The following is a 17,270-nucleotide window of genomic DNA, read 5'->3' on the forward strand; positions in this document are numbered from 1 at the left end:
CGCATCTGCACAGCGACCTTCGCTCACTGACCAATCAGAATAAGAAGCCTGGGAGAGAACCAATGGTGGCCTTCCTGAGGAAAGGGGCGTGGCCCGGCAGAGAGTCAACGCCGTTTTAGAGCCCGCAAGTGCCCCAACAGGCTTTTCCGGCCAGTTGGTTTCCGCCTCCCTGGCCCTAAGGCCGCTGGCAGGGTGGAGTCCAAGCGGTTTAGAAAATTTGCCTCGGGTGTGGAGAGTGAAAGTATTTAAAAAACAAAGCAGACTCAGCTTTGGCCTCTTCTCCCTCAGCCCAAGGAATTCAACCCCATCTTATTGGAGAGCAAAAGTGAGTTCCAGTCGCGTTTTTCAACGTCACAGCTTTTGAGTTGTCATGGAAACAGATGATAAAATGAATTCCCTGAATTTTCCGGTCCAGATCACTGTAGAAAATGTGTAAAATGGCCTATTTGGGACCACATTAACCTCGTGTTTTAAATGCCCACTGGGACACGGCAAGAAAAGGAAAGAGAAAGGCCAGGCGCGACTTCAGAGGAAGTTCTGTGATTTCTTTAAAATCTCATGCCAACAGGCAGCACTGACTGAATCAAGTGGGTTACTAGGTGCCTAGGGATAATAAGAGGAGCTGGGGAGTGGGATACATTGTTGCTGGGAGAGGCTGCATACATCTTTAATCAAAGGCAGGTGGACTGCATGTGAGTGCAAGGCCAGCCAGGGCTACATAGTAAAACTGTCTCAAAAAATAAGAAAACAAAAAAGAATACAGTGTTTACATATATGGAATTATCAAGGAATGAATAAATAAAAGATATAACTGCTGGATATTCTTAACTGTACCAGCAGTTAAAAAGAGCATTGGTGGGGCTGAAGAGATGGCTCAGAATACCAGAAGTTCTGAGTTCAATTCCCAGCAACCACATGTTGACTCACAGCCATCTCTAATGAGATCTGGTGCCCTCTTCTGGCCTGCAGGCTTACATGCAGGAGGAACATTGTATACATAATAAATAAATCTTTAAAAAAATCATAGTACAAAAAAAAAGAAAAAAGAGCATTGGCTGCTCTTCCCAAAGTCCTGAGTTCATTTCCCAGAACCCACATAGCTGTTCAAGTATCTGTGTCTCCAGTTGCAGGGGATCTAATGCCTTCTTCTGTGTTCCACAGGCACCAGGCACACAAGTGATGGCCAGATACACATAGAGGCAAAATACCCATATACAAAATAAAATTTTAAGTGAAAAAATAACATTAAAAATAGAAGATTCCATATTTTTTTGGTCTTTTTCTTTTGTTTTTCGAGACAGGGTTTCTCTGTAGCTTTGGAGCCTATCCTGGAACTAGCTCTTGTAGACCAAGCTGGTCTAGAACTCACAGAGATTCGCCTGCCTCTGCCTCCCAAGTGCTGGAATTAAAGGCTTGCGCCACCACCACCCAGCATCTATGTCTAAAAAAAGGAAGGAAGGAAGGGAGGGAGAGAGGGAGGGAGGGAGGGAGGGAGAGAGGGGAGGGAGGGAGGGAGGGAAGGGAAGGAAGGAAGGAAGATCTTGTGCCAGGTCCAGTGCAGTGGTCTGTACCAATAATCCAAGCTTCCCCTGGAAACTTGAGGCCAGCATGGGCAACAAAGGGTTGTTTGTTAAACTAAACTAAGTTTTTTTTTTGTTTTTTTTTTTGGTTTTTCGAGACAGGGTTTCTCTGTGGCTTTGGAGCCTGTCCTGGAACTAGCTCTGTAGACCAGGCTGGTCTCGAACTCACAGAGATCCGCCTGCCTCTGCCTCCCAAGTGCTGGGATTAAAGGCGTGCGCCACCATCGCCTGGCCTAAACTAAGATTTAAAGTCTAGTGCCATACTTAACCTGTTTCAGAGTAGGCAAGTATCACACACAGAGGCAAACAAACCACAACCCACAAGCAAATCCCTCCACAGGACTTTAGATACAGGGACAGCGAGAAACAGAGCTGGGCTAATCCTGGCTGTGGTTGGAGTGCTTGCAATTCTCCAGTATGCTACCTTCCAAGACTTGCTAAGTTAAAACACACAAGTTCTTCATGTAAAAAGCGAGAAAGCCATCAGCTGTGTAGGATGATAAAGAAACTCCCAAATTCAGAACTGGATGTTCTTCTGGTCTCAAAGGACTGGGCAGGAGTCTGACAAGGCTGTAACTACAGCCTGTGACCTGCTGTGTGCTGACATCCCACCAACGAGCCAAATTTCATGTCTGAGTTTACATATGAGTCCCACATAATGATCACCTTGCCAGGTTCTCTCCAGAGCCACATGTTAAACCACTATCCAGATCCAATCCTGTATCCTGAGCCTCCACTTACCCAAGAGTTTATTCATGGGCAAGGCCAAGTTTGGGAGTTAGTTAAATGATGCAGGACAGCCGTATCATAGGCAGGGACCAGCACTGTGACATCTGCAGCTGCAGAAACCCAGCCAACACGACCCCAGAGTGCTGCCCACAATGAGCAGAGCCATACAAACCACCTTACCAGGTATGGTGGTATATGCCAGTTATCCTAGCATTTAAGAGGCTGAGGCAGAATTGCCATGAGATTGAGGCCAGCCTTAACTGCATAGCAAGACCCTGTCTCAAAACAAAGGACAACCTGCCACTGCCAATGTTTCCCTCAATACCTGACGCCACCCCAAGAATTATCATAACACCTCAGTCACCACCATCACTAAGTCCTGCAAGTCTGGCAATGGCCTCCTTAATAGGGTTAAGACCTGTATCCTCCTTTACCTAGTCTCCTCATGACACCCTGTGGGTTCAATAGCTCAGCAGCATGAGATAGTAACTCCACCAGTGCCGCGTCACAGTGACAGATGACAATAGGATGTTTAATCAGATGCCAGGAACCATAACTTACAGTTATATTGCCCTAGCCTCTATGGTACCCTTCCTACAGGAGTACATCCTCCAAGAAAAATGACCAAATAGAAAAGCTAGGTAGCAGCCAGCAAAAGCCATCATAGCATAGGGGCAGCGAGGTACATAAACAAGTCTAGTGGCATAAACTAAGAGTATACAGGCCACAGAATGGCAGTGTCGTGAGCTCAAAGTAAGTGCTGCACAGACTAAAGACTCAACACAATCCTGTTATTCAGCCCATCCTAGCTGACAGCACCAACACCCAGGTTAGCATTTCCATTTCTAAAAGGCCGCTCATCCAGTCAGCTCTACAAAGCCAAACCACCACATGGCCTTTTATACATGGTCCCCACTGGATAAAGCCAATCATAATCATGTGGTTAGGATTCTCCAATAGCTGCTGCCCCTAATTCCCAACTCTGAAGGGAGGACTAGGGAGGACTAGTTAGATCTGCATACTGAACTTCATGTAATTGGATTGTGGGTTTCAAGATGCTGCTGGCTCCATTTTGTCTTTTGTCTTTCTACTTCTGGCTTCTCTAGGTGTTAATTGCATGAGGGGTTGGGTGTGGGTCGTGGGAATGCATGTGCCCAAAGAGGACAGAAAGGGTCAGACTGAAAAACTGAAGCTGGAGTTTTAGGCAGTTGTGAGCTGCGTAACATGTGGGTGTTGGGAATCAAACTCAGTTCCTCAGAAAGTCTGGAAAGCAAGCACTTAACCACTGAGCCATCTCTCCAGCCCTGCTCTTAAATATCCACTTCCCACCTTTGCTTCCCACCATCCTCTAAAGAGGCCCATTCTACTCAAGTAATTGGAGGTTGCAGAGGGACAGTATGATCCAGACAGAAGCAAGGTTTCTCGTGTTTGTACAGGAGTTGGAACTTAGTTCAGTGAGCACTTGACTACACAAATTCCTGGTACTGGAAGAAAGTGTACAAGGGTGCAGAGACCCTGAAGCTAGGTATGACCTATGGGAGAGTAACCTTGGGCAATTGCCAGAAGCCATGGTCTGAGAACCCAGAGCCCCTCTAGAGTAGGAAGTTTAGTGAGCTCGTCTCTCTGGTCCTCTGTTTATCCTCTTTTCAGAGCAGGGGCTTCATCTTTTCTCTCAAGGGATACAGGTGTTTTTAAACTTCGTAGGCTTGAGAAGAAAGGAGGGGCAGCTCCCTCAGGGGCTCTCCTTCCCTGCAGTCTCCAACGTGCTGTTTGTTAACCCCAGGCTGCTCCAGGGTTTGCACTTTTATTGTTTTTCAAGACAGGGTTTCTCTGTGTAACAGCCCTGTCTGTCCTGGAACTCGATCTGTAGACCAGGCTGGCCTCAAACTCGATTTCCGCCTGCCTCTGCCTCCTAACTGCTAGGATTAAAGGTGTGCGTCACCACTGCCAGACAGGGTTTGCACCTTTAACCCATGTTACAGTTTCATGGGTACTACTCTTTTTGGATGCCCTAAAATCTCAATGCCAATTACAGCCACCTCAACATGGGAGGCAGAACCAATGGGTTGCTGGGTAGCAGGCAGCCTCCAGGGAGCTGATACCATGGGTGGTGGTGGTGGTGGCGTGGTGGTGGTGGTGCTTCATGACTGATGGTTAATAACACGAACTGGACACAATCTAGAATCGCCTAGGAGACCTACCCAATTACGTGGGCAGCACCATTCATCCCCTAGGCTAGGGTCTGAATAAATAGGAAGAAAGTAAGCTGAGCTGCCATCACTCCCTGCTTCCTCACTTCAGAGGCGTTGAACCAATTGCATCATGCCTTTTCTGCCATGATGACTGGACCCTCAAACTATGAGCCTAAGTAAACCCTTTCTTCCTGAAGTTGCTTTTGGCAGGCAGTTTGTCATACAACCAAGTTCTACAATGACCCAGAGAAAATGAGTTGTGACCTCATCTCCCCTCAGAGATATTTAATACAAACACACACATTACCAGCTACTGCAGAAGGGAGGGGAGGTAGCCACATGTTGTGGACCAGTCACTAAGTCTGCTTATTCATTATTTATTTTTAAAATATATTTAAACAGCAGCAATCACTTCCAAAATGCAAAAAAATTACAATTTTTAGAATAAAATTATAATGTTTATAATGCAGGTCAGAAAGAATCAAAGGTACAACTGAGAAACACGCAGCACTGAAGGCAGCTGAAAAAGCCAAGGCCCGCTAATCTGGGGACCAATTGACGAGGTCACAATTTGTGAGGTTCCCACCCCCAGATCATGCCCCCCCAGCTTCCCATTGGTGGAACCAGTGTCCTCTGAGTGACAGAAGGAAAAGTGGAAAAGAGATGGCCTTCTGAAGGGGATCCCCCAAACCCAGTCCCTCCATCAGCCAGGGACCTGCTAATCGACCTCCTCCATGTTGCTGTACGTGGGGGCTGGGCGGTCCACAGGGGGGGCGAAGCGTTCAGGGGCTGTCCGCGTGGGGGCCACCTCGGGGGCCTGGCCAGGGCCTAGTCCCTGCAACAGAATACGAGGACAGGGGTTGGGGGTTGCCCAGCATACTGCCTGGCATCCCGGGGGTGCTGGCTCAGAGCCCCGGCACCCAAGGGAGGGCCCCTAGGCAGGCGCAGACAGCAGCGGCGTTTAGACAGAGAGACGAGATCGGGCCTGAATGCTCACTTTATTAACACTTTAAATACAGGAAATAGTTCCAGCAGGGCCAAGCCCTAGGACAAGGGTCAGAGGAACAGACAACTGGATGGACACATACCCTAGGATACTTTGCCCCTGAAGAGGCTGCAGTTCCCACAAGTCTCCCACCAGATACATACACTGAGGCCCAGAGCCTAGAGTTGTTCCCCACCACAAAGGTAGGCATGGCCTGGTGAGCAGGCAGGTAGGCCAGCTCACAGGAGGTGCCTGCAGGTGAGCTCATCTCCAGCGACTCTGAGATACCAGAGGATAGAATACGTTGAGCACAAGGGCCACCAAAGCCGCCACGGTACCCAGGACAAAGTATCGGAGGCAGCCCTCGTCTGGTGTGGTAGGGCCACGTGGTGGGGGCCCCACCCAGTCTTGAGGCCCCCAAGGACCCAGAGGCCCAGGCCCCTCGGGCACCATCTCCTCCTCGGCCTCGAGCTCCTGCCAAATCCGGGAAGCCTATGGTATGTGGAAAGGGCCATCAGCACCCAGAGGACGGGAGGCCCCAGTTTTCCTGAGACCCCTAGCCAAGACAGTCACATCAAGGTGACCAGGCCTAGCCCCCACATTCCAGATCAAGCAGCAGGGAGGTAGGTAGGTAGCCAGCATGGAGGTTTCTAAACTGAGAACAACAGGATATGAAAATTCTAACAGCCTTTGACTTCCTCTAGGCAGCTTTTAATCCACGTTTAACTTTTCACAGGCAAGGGAGTAGAGTTACCTGGTCAGATTTTAATCCAGGCTTCCCAAAGAAGGGACCAGCTCACAGAGGCTAAGCAGCCAACCTCATGGCAATTTCCTCAGGATTACCCATGCCCAGATCCTGACCACTGTGTTGTGTCTGTGAGCCTGACAGCAAAGTCTCAAGGGAGTACAGGGAACGAAGTACAAGGCAGGCTGATGGTAGAGAGAGCAGGGTGACTGTGCTCACGAACCCCTGGAACCCTGTCAGCAACCGAGACCCAAGAGCACGAAGGTTCAGTAGGGAGAGTTGCTCCCACAGAAAGTGTGACCACACTGGCAGTGACAGCCATCTCCGACAGGGATATCTTGAGTGTACGCCAAAACACAAGGGTAATCACCAATGAGGGTCTGTAGGGTGGCATGTGGAGGAGAGCTGGGAGAAGTGAGGGTTAGTCTGCTTATAGTAGCACGTCTGCTGAGGTTCAGGGCAGTTCTCGGACGTGGATTTTGTGCGCACCAGTGGCAACATGTTTATTTATGTATACCTTTGACTGTGTTCCTAAGGTGTCTTCTAGAATACCCCTGGGTGAGGCCCGAATGTCAAGGAACCCCATCTCTGAATTCTGCAGGCTTGTAGAGGAAAGAGAGCTATATTCCCAGCCCTGTCCACCAACTAGACTGTCAAGCTGCCCCCATGCCTCACCTGGCTGGCAGCAGCTTCGGCTGCAGGGCCTAGGTCTGGGTGGTGTTCAGAGTGACCTGCCCTGGGGGGTCTCTCCACAGGAGAGTTCCGCCGACGGTAGAAGAGGACATAGGCATAACGTGTCACGACCTGGCTCTCGTCTACAGTTGACACTGTGCTGTCATCAAACAAGCGCCAGCCTATAGCAGGGTGGGAAGAATATGAACACGGTCTGTACCACCACCCCACCACCTAGCCTGCTGGTTGTGTGTGCCCTCACCCACGTCACTGCGCTGGCTACTGCGATCGTTGGGTAGGCGTGCACAGGCAGTGTAGTGGCCACCAATCATGCCTCCATAATGGTTGATGACAGCATACAGGTCGTAGCTAGGCAACTGCTCCTCTTTCTGGCCAATACAGAACTTGCTCAAGTCCAGGTTCCTGCAGTCCCAGTCAGAGAAGGGTGAGGCAATTAGCATGCCCCCGGGCCCCAAGCCCTGTCCTGTCACCAGCACCAGGGTTCACTCAGTGCTCACCGAACAGGGAACTCCACCAAATCATTAATCTTGTCACGCCAAATGAAACTACGGAAGGAGAAGCGCTTCAGCTGCACAATGAGCACATTGGGCAGCCGCCACAGCAGCAGCTGTTTGGAGGCCTCGCGATGTTGTTTGCACTGTGGGCAGTACCTGCAGGGACAGAAGAGTCAGAACCACAAGTTTCCCTCCAGCCTGCACCGCCACCAGTTTGCTGCCTCATCCTCACCAGGCTTCCTCAGGTGCCAGCACTTCAGGCCGAGTAAAGAGGTTGAGGCACTGGTCCAGGGTGAAGTGGCCAGCACGAGCAGCCTCACCAGCAGAGCCTGGATCTTCGGCACACTCCAGCTCCTTGGAGGCTACTAACACAAACTCCTGGAGGCGTTCATTGTTCCGCCACACAAGAGCCAGGCTGCAATCATCACCTAGGTCTAATGGTGTCTCCCCTGGAGATGAGCAGAGACAGTGGTCACCCAGCCATGCGGAGCAGCCAGCCCAAGCTACCCCACAACTTCCACCCACAGCATCAGACACCTTTGTCCTCAAGCCGCTGCTCTCGGTTTGATGCATCAATTTTATAGATGAAAAACTGGGGTGTGTGGGTATTCATGGCTTCACTTGAGTGTTGGTACCCAGGCACAGCAGCTAAGACGAAGCAGGACAATCAGTGCTTATCTGTCCACTACGGTCTAAACAACCTTCCCCAATGTTTTCCTGCAACACCCAAAGCATTTCAACAGAGCTTACCTTCAGGCCGGGACACCCTCTCACCAGCAAGTAATGAACAACCTTCAATAGGCCCACTGGCCAGCATCTCAGAAGAAATTCCACTGGTGCTAGCTACAGGACACCGATCAGAGGGTGCCCACACACGGGGAGCCCCTGTATCCCCCTCAGCCACGGGAGTCACCAACTGGAGCTCAGAAGGCTGGATCGGCTCTCTCTCACTATCTCCAGCCTCCAGAGAGCTAGCTGAAAGTAATGTGGTACATCCAGGGCTCTGTGATTCCAAGGCCATTCGGCCAGGCTGGAAGGGTGGTTGGAACACACTCACGGAGTATCTACAAGCAGACAACAAGGCAATAAGAATTCTGACCTGTTGTCTGACACCTGAGCACCTCTGCTCCCTGCCCACACTAGTCCTCTGAGCTCTTACCGGGCATAACCTTCTAGTAGCTGAGCAAGACGGGCATAAGTGAGGCGTGAGGCAGGTACACTGACCAGGAAGGGGTAGCCAATGTTCTCGGGGCGGCAGAGGCCTTTGTGGTCAGGCCAATGGGTTTTCTGGCAGAACCTGGAAGGAAGGAGTGGTAAGACTAGGGCCTTACACCTAAGTCTGAAGCCCTGGGGACTAGGTATGCCAGCCCTGTCCCCCAGTGCCTGATAAAATGGACAAATGGGGGAGGGCTTAAAATATGTGCTGCTGTGTGGAGAGGACAGGATGGCAAGTGTCAGGTGGAGAAAATGGGAGGGGCGAGGCCATAGGGTTCCTCACTGGTTGCAGTAGCCCACACGGTAGCAACGGGTACAACGCTTCAGTTTTTCGTCCTCTGATTGCTGCTTCCGCTGGCAGGCTGCACACTTGGAGATAGGGATGCTGGGTACCTGGGGGCGCTAGGGTGAGTCATCTGGCTCAGTAAAGCATTAAAGGCAGGAGTGACCAGCACCCACCGGGGCCCCGTGGCACCAGGTTGGCCCCCACTTACCTGCTGCACCTCTAGCACCACTACCCGCTCCTTAGCCAACTCTGAGGACAGCAGCTCAAAGCAGAGGAGCACGTCAGTTGGGGACACAGAGTCCAGTGAGTGGGAGGGCAAGAAAACACGGTGGAAACGATTCTTGATTACCTAGAGATAAACGCACAGATGCCAGGTGATAAGCCCTTTCTCTAGGTCTGCTTCACAGCACCATGAAGGGCTTGGTCATGCACTGAAATCTACTGGGACAGGGAAGAAAAGGACCTGTGGTCTTAAAGAGGAATATACCCGCCCAGTGGCAGAGAGTACATTGGAGTACCTGAGAGACAAAACATGGGCAAGAGTCAACTACATGGACCATACTGAGGGCCTCTACCCCTACGAGAACTAGCAAGTCCCTGATAAGACTATGAGGTGTTATTAGGGAAGGTCCACATTCAAATAGCCTCTTCCACACTCATACTCCAAGAAAAAATGGGAGCTGCTGGGTTAAAAGGGCGGTGGTGGCACAGGCCTTTAATCCCAGCTCTCAGGAGGAAGACAGGTGGATCTTTGTGAGATCAAGATCAGCCTGGCATACAAGACAGGCACCAAAGCTACACGGAGAAACCCTGTCTCGGAAAACAAAAACAAAAGTCAGGCAGTGGTGGCACGCACCTTTTATCCCAGCATTTAGGAAACAGAAGCAGGTGAATCTCGGGTGAGTTCAAGGCCAGTCTGGAACTACAAAGTTCCAGGACAGCCAATGCTATACAAATGGAAACCTTTTCAAAAAACCAAAAATGAAAAAAATAATGGAGAAAATGGCCTGATAATCCTGCCCAAGCTCAAGCTCTGCCAAAGCTCCTTATCCCTGGGAAGAGGCACCTCAGAGGGGAATAAACTAATGCTGGTTGAGAACTCAGGATCCTCAATAAACACCTACAACCTAAGTTTCTGCAGAAGTATTTACATTCATATACACATCTTTAGATACCATTAATGGTACATGTCTGTCTGTCTTTCAATACATATATGGGGCTGGAGGAATAGCTCAGTAGTTAAGAGCACTGGCTGCTCTATAAGATCTTGGTGGGATGGGGAGTGGGGGGTCTATTCCTAGCACATACATGGCAGCTCACAACTGTTGGTAATTCCAGTTCCAGGAGGTTCAACACCGTATCGCCTGGCTTCTATGAGCACCAGTCACACAACATAGTACACACACATACATGAATACAAGTAGGCAAAACACTCATAAAATACTTAAAAAAAAAAAACTTAGATAGCCACACATGCAGAAACTTAGTAAAGAGATATACCTCAGCCAGGCGCAGGTTCTCAGGCTTCACATGGACACTCTGAGAGAGGGAATCCAAAACTTCACTTGCGCTGGAGTTCTCCTTGCTAACACTCACCAGAAACTTTGGCAACAAAGGTAAAGTTAGTGGGGGTGAAGGAGAGTCACGTTTTTCTAGGATGGCCCAGAGGGAAGAGGCTCATTACTCACCTTGATGGGTTTGCTGTGGGGTTCCCGAGCAAAATAAAAGATGGGGAGAACCTTTTGCTTTTGTGGTAAGGGCACCGGCAGATAAAGGAACGGGTCAAAAGTGATGGAGACCTGTGGACGCAAAGGTGACACTAGGGTGTCACAAGGGATCGAGATGCTCATTATTCCTGGAGAGCCTGATGCAGGCTCTCTGATGGTCCTCAGGGTTCTCTCAGCCAGTCAGCAAACTCCCAGTCAGAGAGAGCACTAGGCTGAGCAAGGGGGCCCACCAACACCCCTCCTCAGGCACGATTCCTTTTCTGGCAGCTTAGCCAACCCAAGCTTCCCTTCACCTGTATCCCACATACCTTTCCAACCTGACCCACAACTTCGGCACACCTTACTTATCTTTGCAACACCACACCTATCCATCCACATCTCCCCCCTGCCCCAACTTCAGCCAGGAAGCCTACCCTGCTGATTCCTCAGGACCACACAGAACCTTAGGCCCCTCTGCCACCTTCCTTCCCCAAATGTTGCCCAGTACTCCCTGAAAATGCACAACTCAATCTGATCAAACCAGCCTAACTAACTAGGGTGCCTCTCTCTAGGGGAGTCTACCGCACCTTGGCACACACAGGGCATACGAGCTTCGACTTGTACTGGCCCTGAAACAGGTCCACAATGAATGAGTCGTTCCTCATCTTGTGCCGCTGCCATGCTTCCTCAGCCACCACCTGAGAAAAAAATGGTGAGAACTGAGGAGACCTAAGAGCTGCGCCACCCAAACCCCACCCTACAACCCCACTTTGACTGACCTCGTCAGGACGCCCATCTGAGTCCACAGTCTCTGTGTAGGGCTTGTTTTGGATCCGATTCAGGTCCTCATGCAGCCCATCCAACAAGAAAGCCATGAACTCTTGGGCGTCATGCTGTGCATAGCCTGTGAACTGGCTGGCCTTGCTTGCCACAATGGCCTGAATGGGGAGGTCAAAGTGTTAATGAGAAATCTTAATACCCATTCACCAGGCCCCTCACTAGCTAGCCCCCCGAATCCTCTCTAAACAAGACTGAGAATAATCACAAATCACCTTTAGCTTGGAGGGCTGAAAGGCTTGATGAGTGCCCTTCCATAGGGCCCGGAGCAGCACAGCAAAGCCAATGGCCAGCCGCCCACCAGTCCCCAGTGGGTTATTGTAGTTAATTTCAGCTTCAAAGGATCGATCTAGAACAGTCAAGCAAAGGTGTGAGAGACAAAGGTTCCCCTTCTGCCTGTGCCCCAGGCTCCTGGGCAAAGACCTCACCGTGGAAGAAGTCACGTAGTTCCCGAGTATTGGACAGAGACTGAATGACGCTATTCATGAAGCAGGTGTTCCCTAAATTGACAAGGCCAGTAAATCCTGGCGGACACACCTTCTTCTCTTCCTCTTCCTCCTCCTCCACACTATCTCCACTCACCGGACTGTGAGGCATTGGAGGCACCATACATGTGGGTTTGGGCTGTGGGAGCAAAGGAAACATGACAGAGCAGCCCTAATACCCCCGGCCTCATTATTTTTATTAGTTCCTTTCTTCCTTCCTTTCCTTCCTCTCCTTCCTTCCCTTCCCTTTCCTTCCTTCCTTTCTTTGAGACAGGGGTTCTCTACATGATAGCACTGGCTGTCCTGAACTCGCTTTGTAGACCAGGCTGGCCTCAAACTCCCAGAGATCCTCTTGCCTCTGCCTCCTGAGTGATAGGATTAAAGGTGTACCCCACTAACACCCATCTTCCAGCCTGACTCTTGGCCCTTCCCAGCCTAAGATTCTCACCGAGGCTAAGTGTGGTTCTGGCTTTGGAGCTACGTGCTCCAAGGGGGTTCGGGCCACCACCCCATCTAGCCCCGTGTTCTCAGATCGAGCCTTGGGTTTTTCCTTCTCCACCGCCCTGGCTTCCTCCTGGCCTGTGAGGGAGTGGGGGGCACCTCCTGGAGGGGTTGAATCCAAAGGGGTTGGACCTGTCGGCACGGCAACCTTTGCACCACCCACTGCACCTTAAAAAGGGGGAATGAGAGGGCTGGTGGTTAGCAGCATGTGTGACGGGGGTCCTGATTGGCAGGGTGGGGGCAATGAAGGGAGCTCGTGTGCAGACCTCGTGTAGCCGGGGCCTCCAGTCCCCCCCAGCGCTGACTCTGCCGCTTCCGGAGGCAGATATCAATGCGAGAGGCCGTGAAACAGAATGTACACTGCTCTGGCTCAATCAGGTTCCTGTCAGGGAAAAGCTGAGTTAAGAGACTTGAGACGAAGCAGGTGCCAAGCTAAACAAGCCAGAGAAATGGAAACCCAAGTGACAGTAGCAGCAGTGGGGCTGGGCACCACCAACCTGAGCTTCACCTGCCAGCGGAAGATGGTGTGGGGCCCACAGCCTGGATGCAACCTCAGGAAATTTCCATCCCTGCAGAGGCAGAGCAGGGAAGGGAAAGGACAAAAGAAAACACTTGAGGTCAGGGGGGGGTGTCACACACCTTTAATTCTAGCACTTGGGAGGCAGAGAGAGGCGGATCTCCGTCAGTTCGAGGCCAGCCCAGTCAATAAGAGTTAATTCCAGGGCAGGCTCCAAAGTTAGAGAAACCCTGTCTCAAAAACAAAAACAAACACCACCACCACCAACAACAAAAAAAACCAGCCAGGCGGTGGCAGCACAAGCCTTTAATCCCAGCACTTGGGAGGCAGAGGCAGGTGGATCTCTGTGAGTTCGAGACCAGCCTGGTCTATAAGAGCTAGTTCCAAGACAGGCTCCAAAAGCTACAGAGAAACCCTGTCTCTAAAAACCAACCAACCAATCAAACAAATAACAACAACAACAACAACAAAAAAAAAGCTTGAAACATATCCCCACCTAAGACCACTGTCCCAGCCCCAGTCACACACCTGGTCTGGAAGATGAGTGTGAAGTCCTGCTCTCGGAAAAGCACTCGCGAAGTGTCCCTGCAGATCTCCTTCACATACACGTGCACCACCACTGAGTCCGGCCCCTTTTCATACGAGTCGTTCTTGACAAATGCCAGGTTCACCATGGACTCTGGGTCTATATTGAGACCATGACTCAGGGTCACCAATCCAAGACAAATTCCAGCCTATTACTACACTCCTCCCTACCCACCATCAACCTCGCAACCCAACCTGGGGTCTGTCTGGCCAATCCCGATTTTACCATCCACCAAAGCTGCAGAATCTGCTCCTACTGCCATCTCCTCTTTGACATGGTCATCCTTCTCAGGGTCTCTGCTCCGGACCATGACTGGGGAGACTGGGTCATTCCTGGGGGACAGTGTCTTCTCTCTTGTCAAGAGGCCTAAATTCTTCTCTGAGCCCAGGGGACTGGTTTGAGGGTTCAGTGGTGGTACATGGAGCTGCTCCTCAACCTCAACCTAATCACACGTGCGCACGCACAAAGAAAAAGAAAAAAGGGGCAAGATTTAGCCCTGGGTCTGGCAGGTGGCACCCACTCTAGTCCACATTCCTTCCCCAGTCCCCAAATAGGCACCTAACTCTCACCTGAGTGGCTGGGTCAGAAGACAGAAAGGGTGGAGCATCACCTTGGGGACCAGGGCCATCCCTGGACCCTTCCCCTTCTGGCCCTCTGCGGAGATGTACAGCCCTCTTGGCGCTGGGCCCTGCCTGTGCCCCAGAGCCAGTTCCTGAGCCTACCTCACCACGGCCCTGGGCCCGTTTCTGGTTTCGGGCTTCCTGTTTAACTCTGCGGGGCTCAGAGCCTGGCTCCAGGGCAATGGGAGGCAGCTCTTGTCCATTCTCCTGACACCGCAACCCTGGCACCAGCTCTTGAGTCCCTAAAGGTTTCTTCTGCCAAAGATACAACAGTTAGACAGTGTTGAATACACTAGGCATCCCCAAGGCCCATACACTCAATTGGAACTTACCAGGAGAGAGGGCCAGGTGAGCAGAGGCACCTTCTTGGGTAGTGCCAATTGTAGAAGACCCCCCTTCCGAGCCTGCACTTTGGTGCAAGAACTTTGTATTTCCGCAAAGAAGACACCACCCCATTGCCGACCATCTGGAAAGAGAGTAGCAACAGTGACCTGAGGTGGGGGATACTAGAGAATGCAAAAGGAAACATTGTACGCAGGGCAGAGGAACATACCTGGAAGCCGTACCACACAGTCTGTGTCTGTGAAAGCAGCATCTACTTCCTCCAGACGCAGAGGACCCGCTCCCACTCGCAGCTTGACAATCACTTCATCCGCACTTTGTCTCCAATCAAGCAACAATTCTATATGGAGAATGGCAAAGGGTTCAGAGGGGTCACTGCTAACGGCAACACACAGGTTAAAAAGCCAAACCAAGCCAGGCGGTGGTGGCGCACGCCTTTAATCCCAGCACTCGGGAGGCAGAGACAGGCGGATCTCTGTGAGTTTGAGGCCAGCCTGGTCTACAAGATCTAGTTACAGGACAGGCTCCAAAGCCACAGAGAAACCCTGTCTCAAAAAACGAAAAAAAAAGTCAAACCTACTGTTCGGATGGGAGCTAAATTCTCCTTCCCCTCAAATCGCGCTGAAAAGCCCCATTCATTACTCACCCTCTTTGGTCTGCTCCTTTCGAGGAGTAGACACTGGCAACAAAAGAAAAAACAGACAATAATGAGGAGCCAGATCCAAGACCCCACCGACTGGATCTTAGCCAAACTCCTCAGGTTTAAGGCTGAGGCTTCATCCAACTTGCAATGGGTCTTTTTCTCAGCATCAAGCCATGATAAAGGAGGGAGGAACAGACCCCTAAATTGCATGTCCAGAGACAAGGGAAGAAGTAGCCACGAGAATCTGGAAATGCCACACCTACCTCTCCTAGGATCTCCATCTTTGCTCTCCTGGTTTGCAAGATCCTTCTGTTTCTTCTTACTAGTGGCCTCCTCCAATCCTGGGGGCCCTCTCCTTGGGCCTGTAGCACTGGCCCCACCAGACATCTTGAGCCGCTTGGTAGCCAGCCAGAGTGCCCCAGGGTCGGCAACAGCGTCTGGGTCAGGGCTGCGGCGCTTTCTTCCCGGCCCAGCTATCTTGGCAACTCTTTGTAGCCAAATCCTTCAGCAAGGAACCAACAGCCTAATGAAAATAGACCACGATTCACTGCCAAAGTCAATTTGCTCCCTGCCTACGACCAGGACTCCGCAATTCAGGACCCTAAATGGCAGTATCTTGTCACCATCTGAGGCAGCCTTGTATACTCTGAAGCTACCCTATGAGGAAATAAATAATTCATGTAGCAGCAACTGCTTCAGGCCACACCTCCTGACTGTCTCCAAAAGATCCACAATGCTGGACAGTGCACTAAGGAAGAGCGAGGTCAAGGCAGTCATGGCCTGGGACCAGGCTCACCCTCTGGACAGGAGCCATGGCTCCAACCAACAAGACCAGCACTCTGAGAAGAGCGCGTGCTCCCTCCTTCACTCTCACTGGCTGCTTAGTCACCACCAGGCAAACAGAAGGTGAAGGAGGAAGGCAGGAGAGGCGGAGACCATCAAGTAGTTGTAGAAAGGCCAGGCCCTATAGCCGAAAATGGACCCACCCCAGATGCTGCCACAGCCCTAAAACGGTCCTGCTCGGCTCCCTGCTCCTCCTCCTGAAACTACAGGGGCTTATTGTCTCCACCGAAAGAGGAGTGGACTCAAGTGTTGAGACACGATGGTGGGCATCCAGCATGACACTGAAACAGACACTGCCCTATTTCCAGGTTCCTTCACTCATCAGCTTTGATCCACAGAGGCCTAATCAGTTTCCCACCTGTGTGTGGATTCTGGATTTCTACATCCAAAATGAAGTTCTCAAAACCAGAGACTGAAGCGAGAGTGGAGAGATGGACTGCAGACCTAGGACCCCTAGCATCCTCAAGCCCGGCTTGCTCAGCCAGAAGAGATGCATCTATGCTCCCTCGGGGAAGATGGGATGATAAAAATACCCTTGTACGGTCAGAGAGCTGAGCTGAATCTTGAGTGACAGCCTGTCCAGGCCTGAGGACAGAACACTCGCCGTTTCCTCCTTACACCTAGGCCCTATTCACAGGTAGAGTTCCTTCCCCGTGCTCGGAGGGCGTCGAGGCGGGAGAGAGACTATCCAAAGATCCCAGCTGGTAGGAAAGGCTGCGCAGAGTTACTGACCACAGACCAACGCCCCATCTAGGCTGCTACCCGACTCCAACCTCCGAATCCCAGGCCTGCCACCACCTCCTCCAGGAAGCCACCCTCGCTCTAGTCCTCTTAAAAACAGAGAGGCCGGCCACGGGTGTAGCATAACGGCTCAGTCGGCATCGGTGGGCCCCGCACAGCGCGGGGCTCGAGCTGTCGGGGCGGGCACGGCCCGTGACCTTGAACAGGCCGCCACAGGCCAACGCCGCGGCCTTCCCGCTGGGGCCAAACCGGCGACTTGCGGCCCGCAGCACTCACCGAGCGAGACCGCCGCCACCAGCCCTCTTCGGGCCCTGGCAACCCGCTCTCGATTCCGGTTCCGGCGTCGGGTCGGTTCCGGTTCCGGCGCGCCCCTCCCCCGTCCCGGCTCCGCCGCCGCCGCTTCAGCCGCTTGTTTTGTTTCGACTTCTAGAGACGGCTATGGGAGGCGGAGCGGGAAGCTGGTGACGCACTTCCGGCAAGAGTGGGGACCGAAATGAAGGGCAGCTCTGGGGAGGGCCGGAAAGAAAGAA

The 17,270-nt window shown here is 51.7% G+C and overlaps 1 protein-coding gene across 8 annotated transcripts; it reads right to left on the reverse strand.

Annotated features, from left to right (window-relative positions):
• Positions 1-4,862: 4,862 nt before the first annotated feature.
• On the reverse strand, positions 4,863-17,171 carry Usp19 (ubiquitin specific peptidase 19). 8 transcript variants are annotated; one of them, XM_041676928.1, is made up of 27 exons: positions 17,017-17,171; positions 15,420-15,679; positions 15,160-15,192; positions 14,725-14,853; positions 14,504-14,637; positions 14,121-14,423; positions 13,777-13,993; positions 13,494-13,650; positions 12,946-13,017; positions 12,715-12,830; positions 12,396-12,610; positions 11,891-12,086; positions 11,678-11,811; positions 11,405-11,563; positions 11,213-11,323; positions 10,608-10,718; positions 10,420-10,521; positions 9,128-9,268; positions 8,917-9,035; positions 8,578-8,715; positions 8,169-8,482; positions 7,956-8,066; positions 7,651-7,867; positions 7,422-7,574; positions 7,166-7,326; positions 6,907-7,085; positions 4,863-5,336 (listed from the first exon to the last, which is right to left on the reverse strand). In XM_041676928.1, the coding sequence occupies exons 2-27, from the start codon at positions 15,541-15,543 to the stop codon at positions 5,220-5,222; spliced, it is 3,963 nt and encodes a 1,320-aa protein (XP_041532862.1). In that variant the 5' UTR covers positions 15,544-15,679; positions 17,017-17,171; the 3' UTR covers positions 4,863-5,219. The 8 variants fall into 8 exon arrangements, with proteins under 8 accessions (XP_041532862.1, XP_041532860.1, XP_041532861.1 ...); XM_041676926.1 differs by having other exon boundaries at positions 12,396-12,616; XM_041676927.1 differs by having other exon boundaries at positions 14,121-14,426.
• Positions 17,172-17,270: the final 99 nt, after the last annotated feature.

Source organism: Microtus oregoni, unplaced genomic scaffold (genome assembly GCF_018167655.1).
Source record: "Microtus oregoni isolate MIOR12 unplaced genomic scaffold, Mior012 000028F_ref0000031, whole genome shotgun sequence".
Classification (NCBI taxonomy): domain Eukaryota; kingdom Metazoa; phylum Chordata; class Mammalia; order Rodentia; family Cricetidae; genus Microtus; species Microtus oregoni.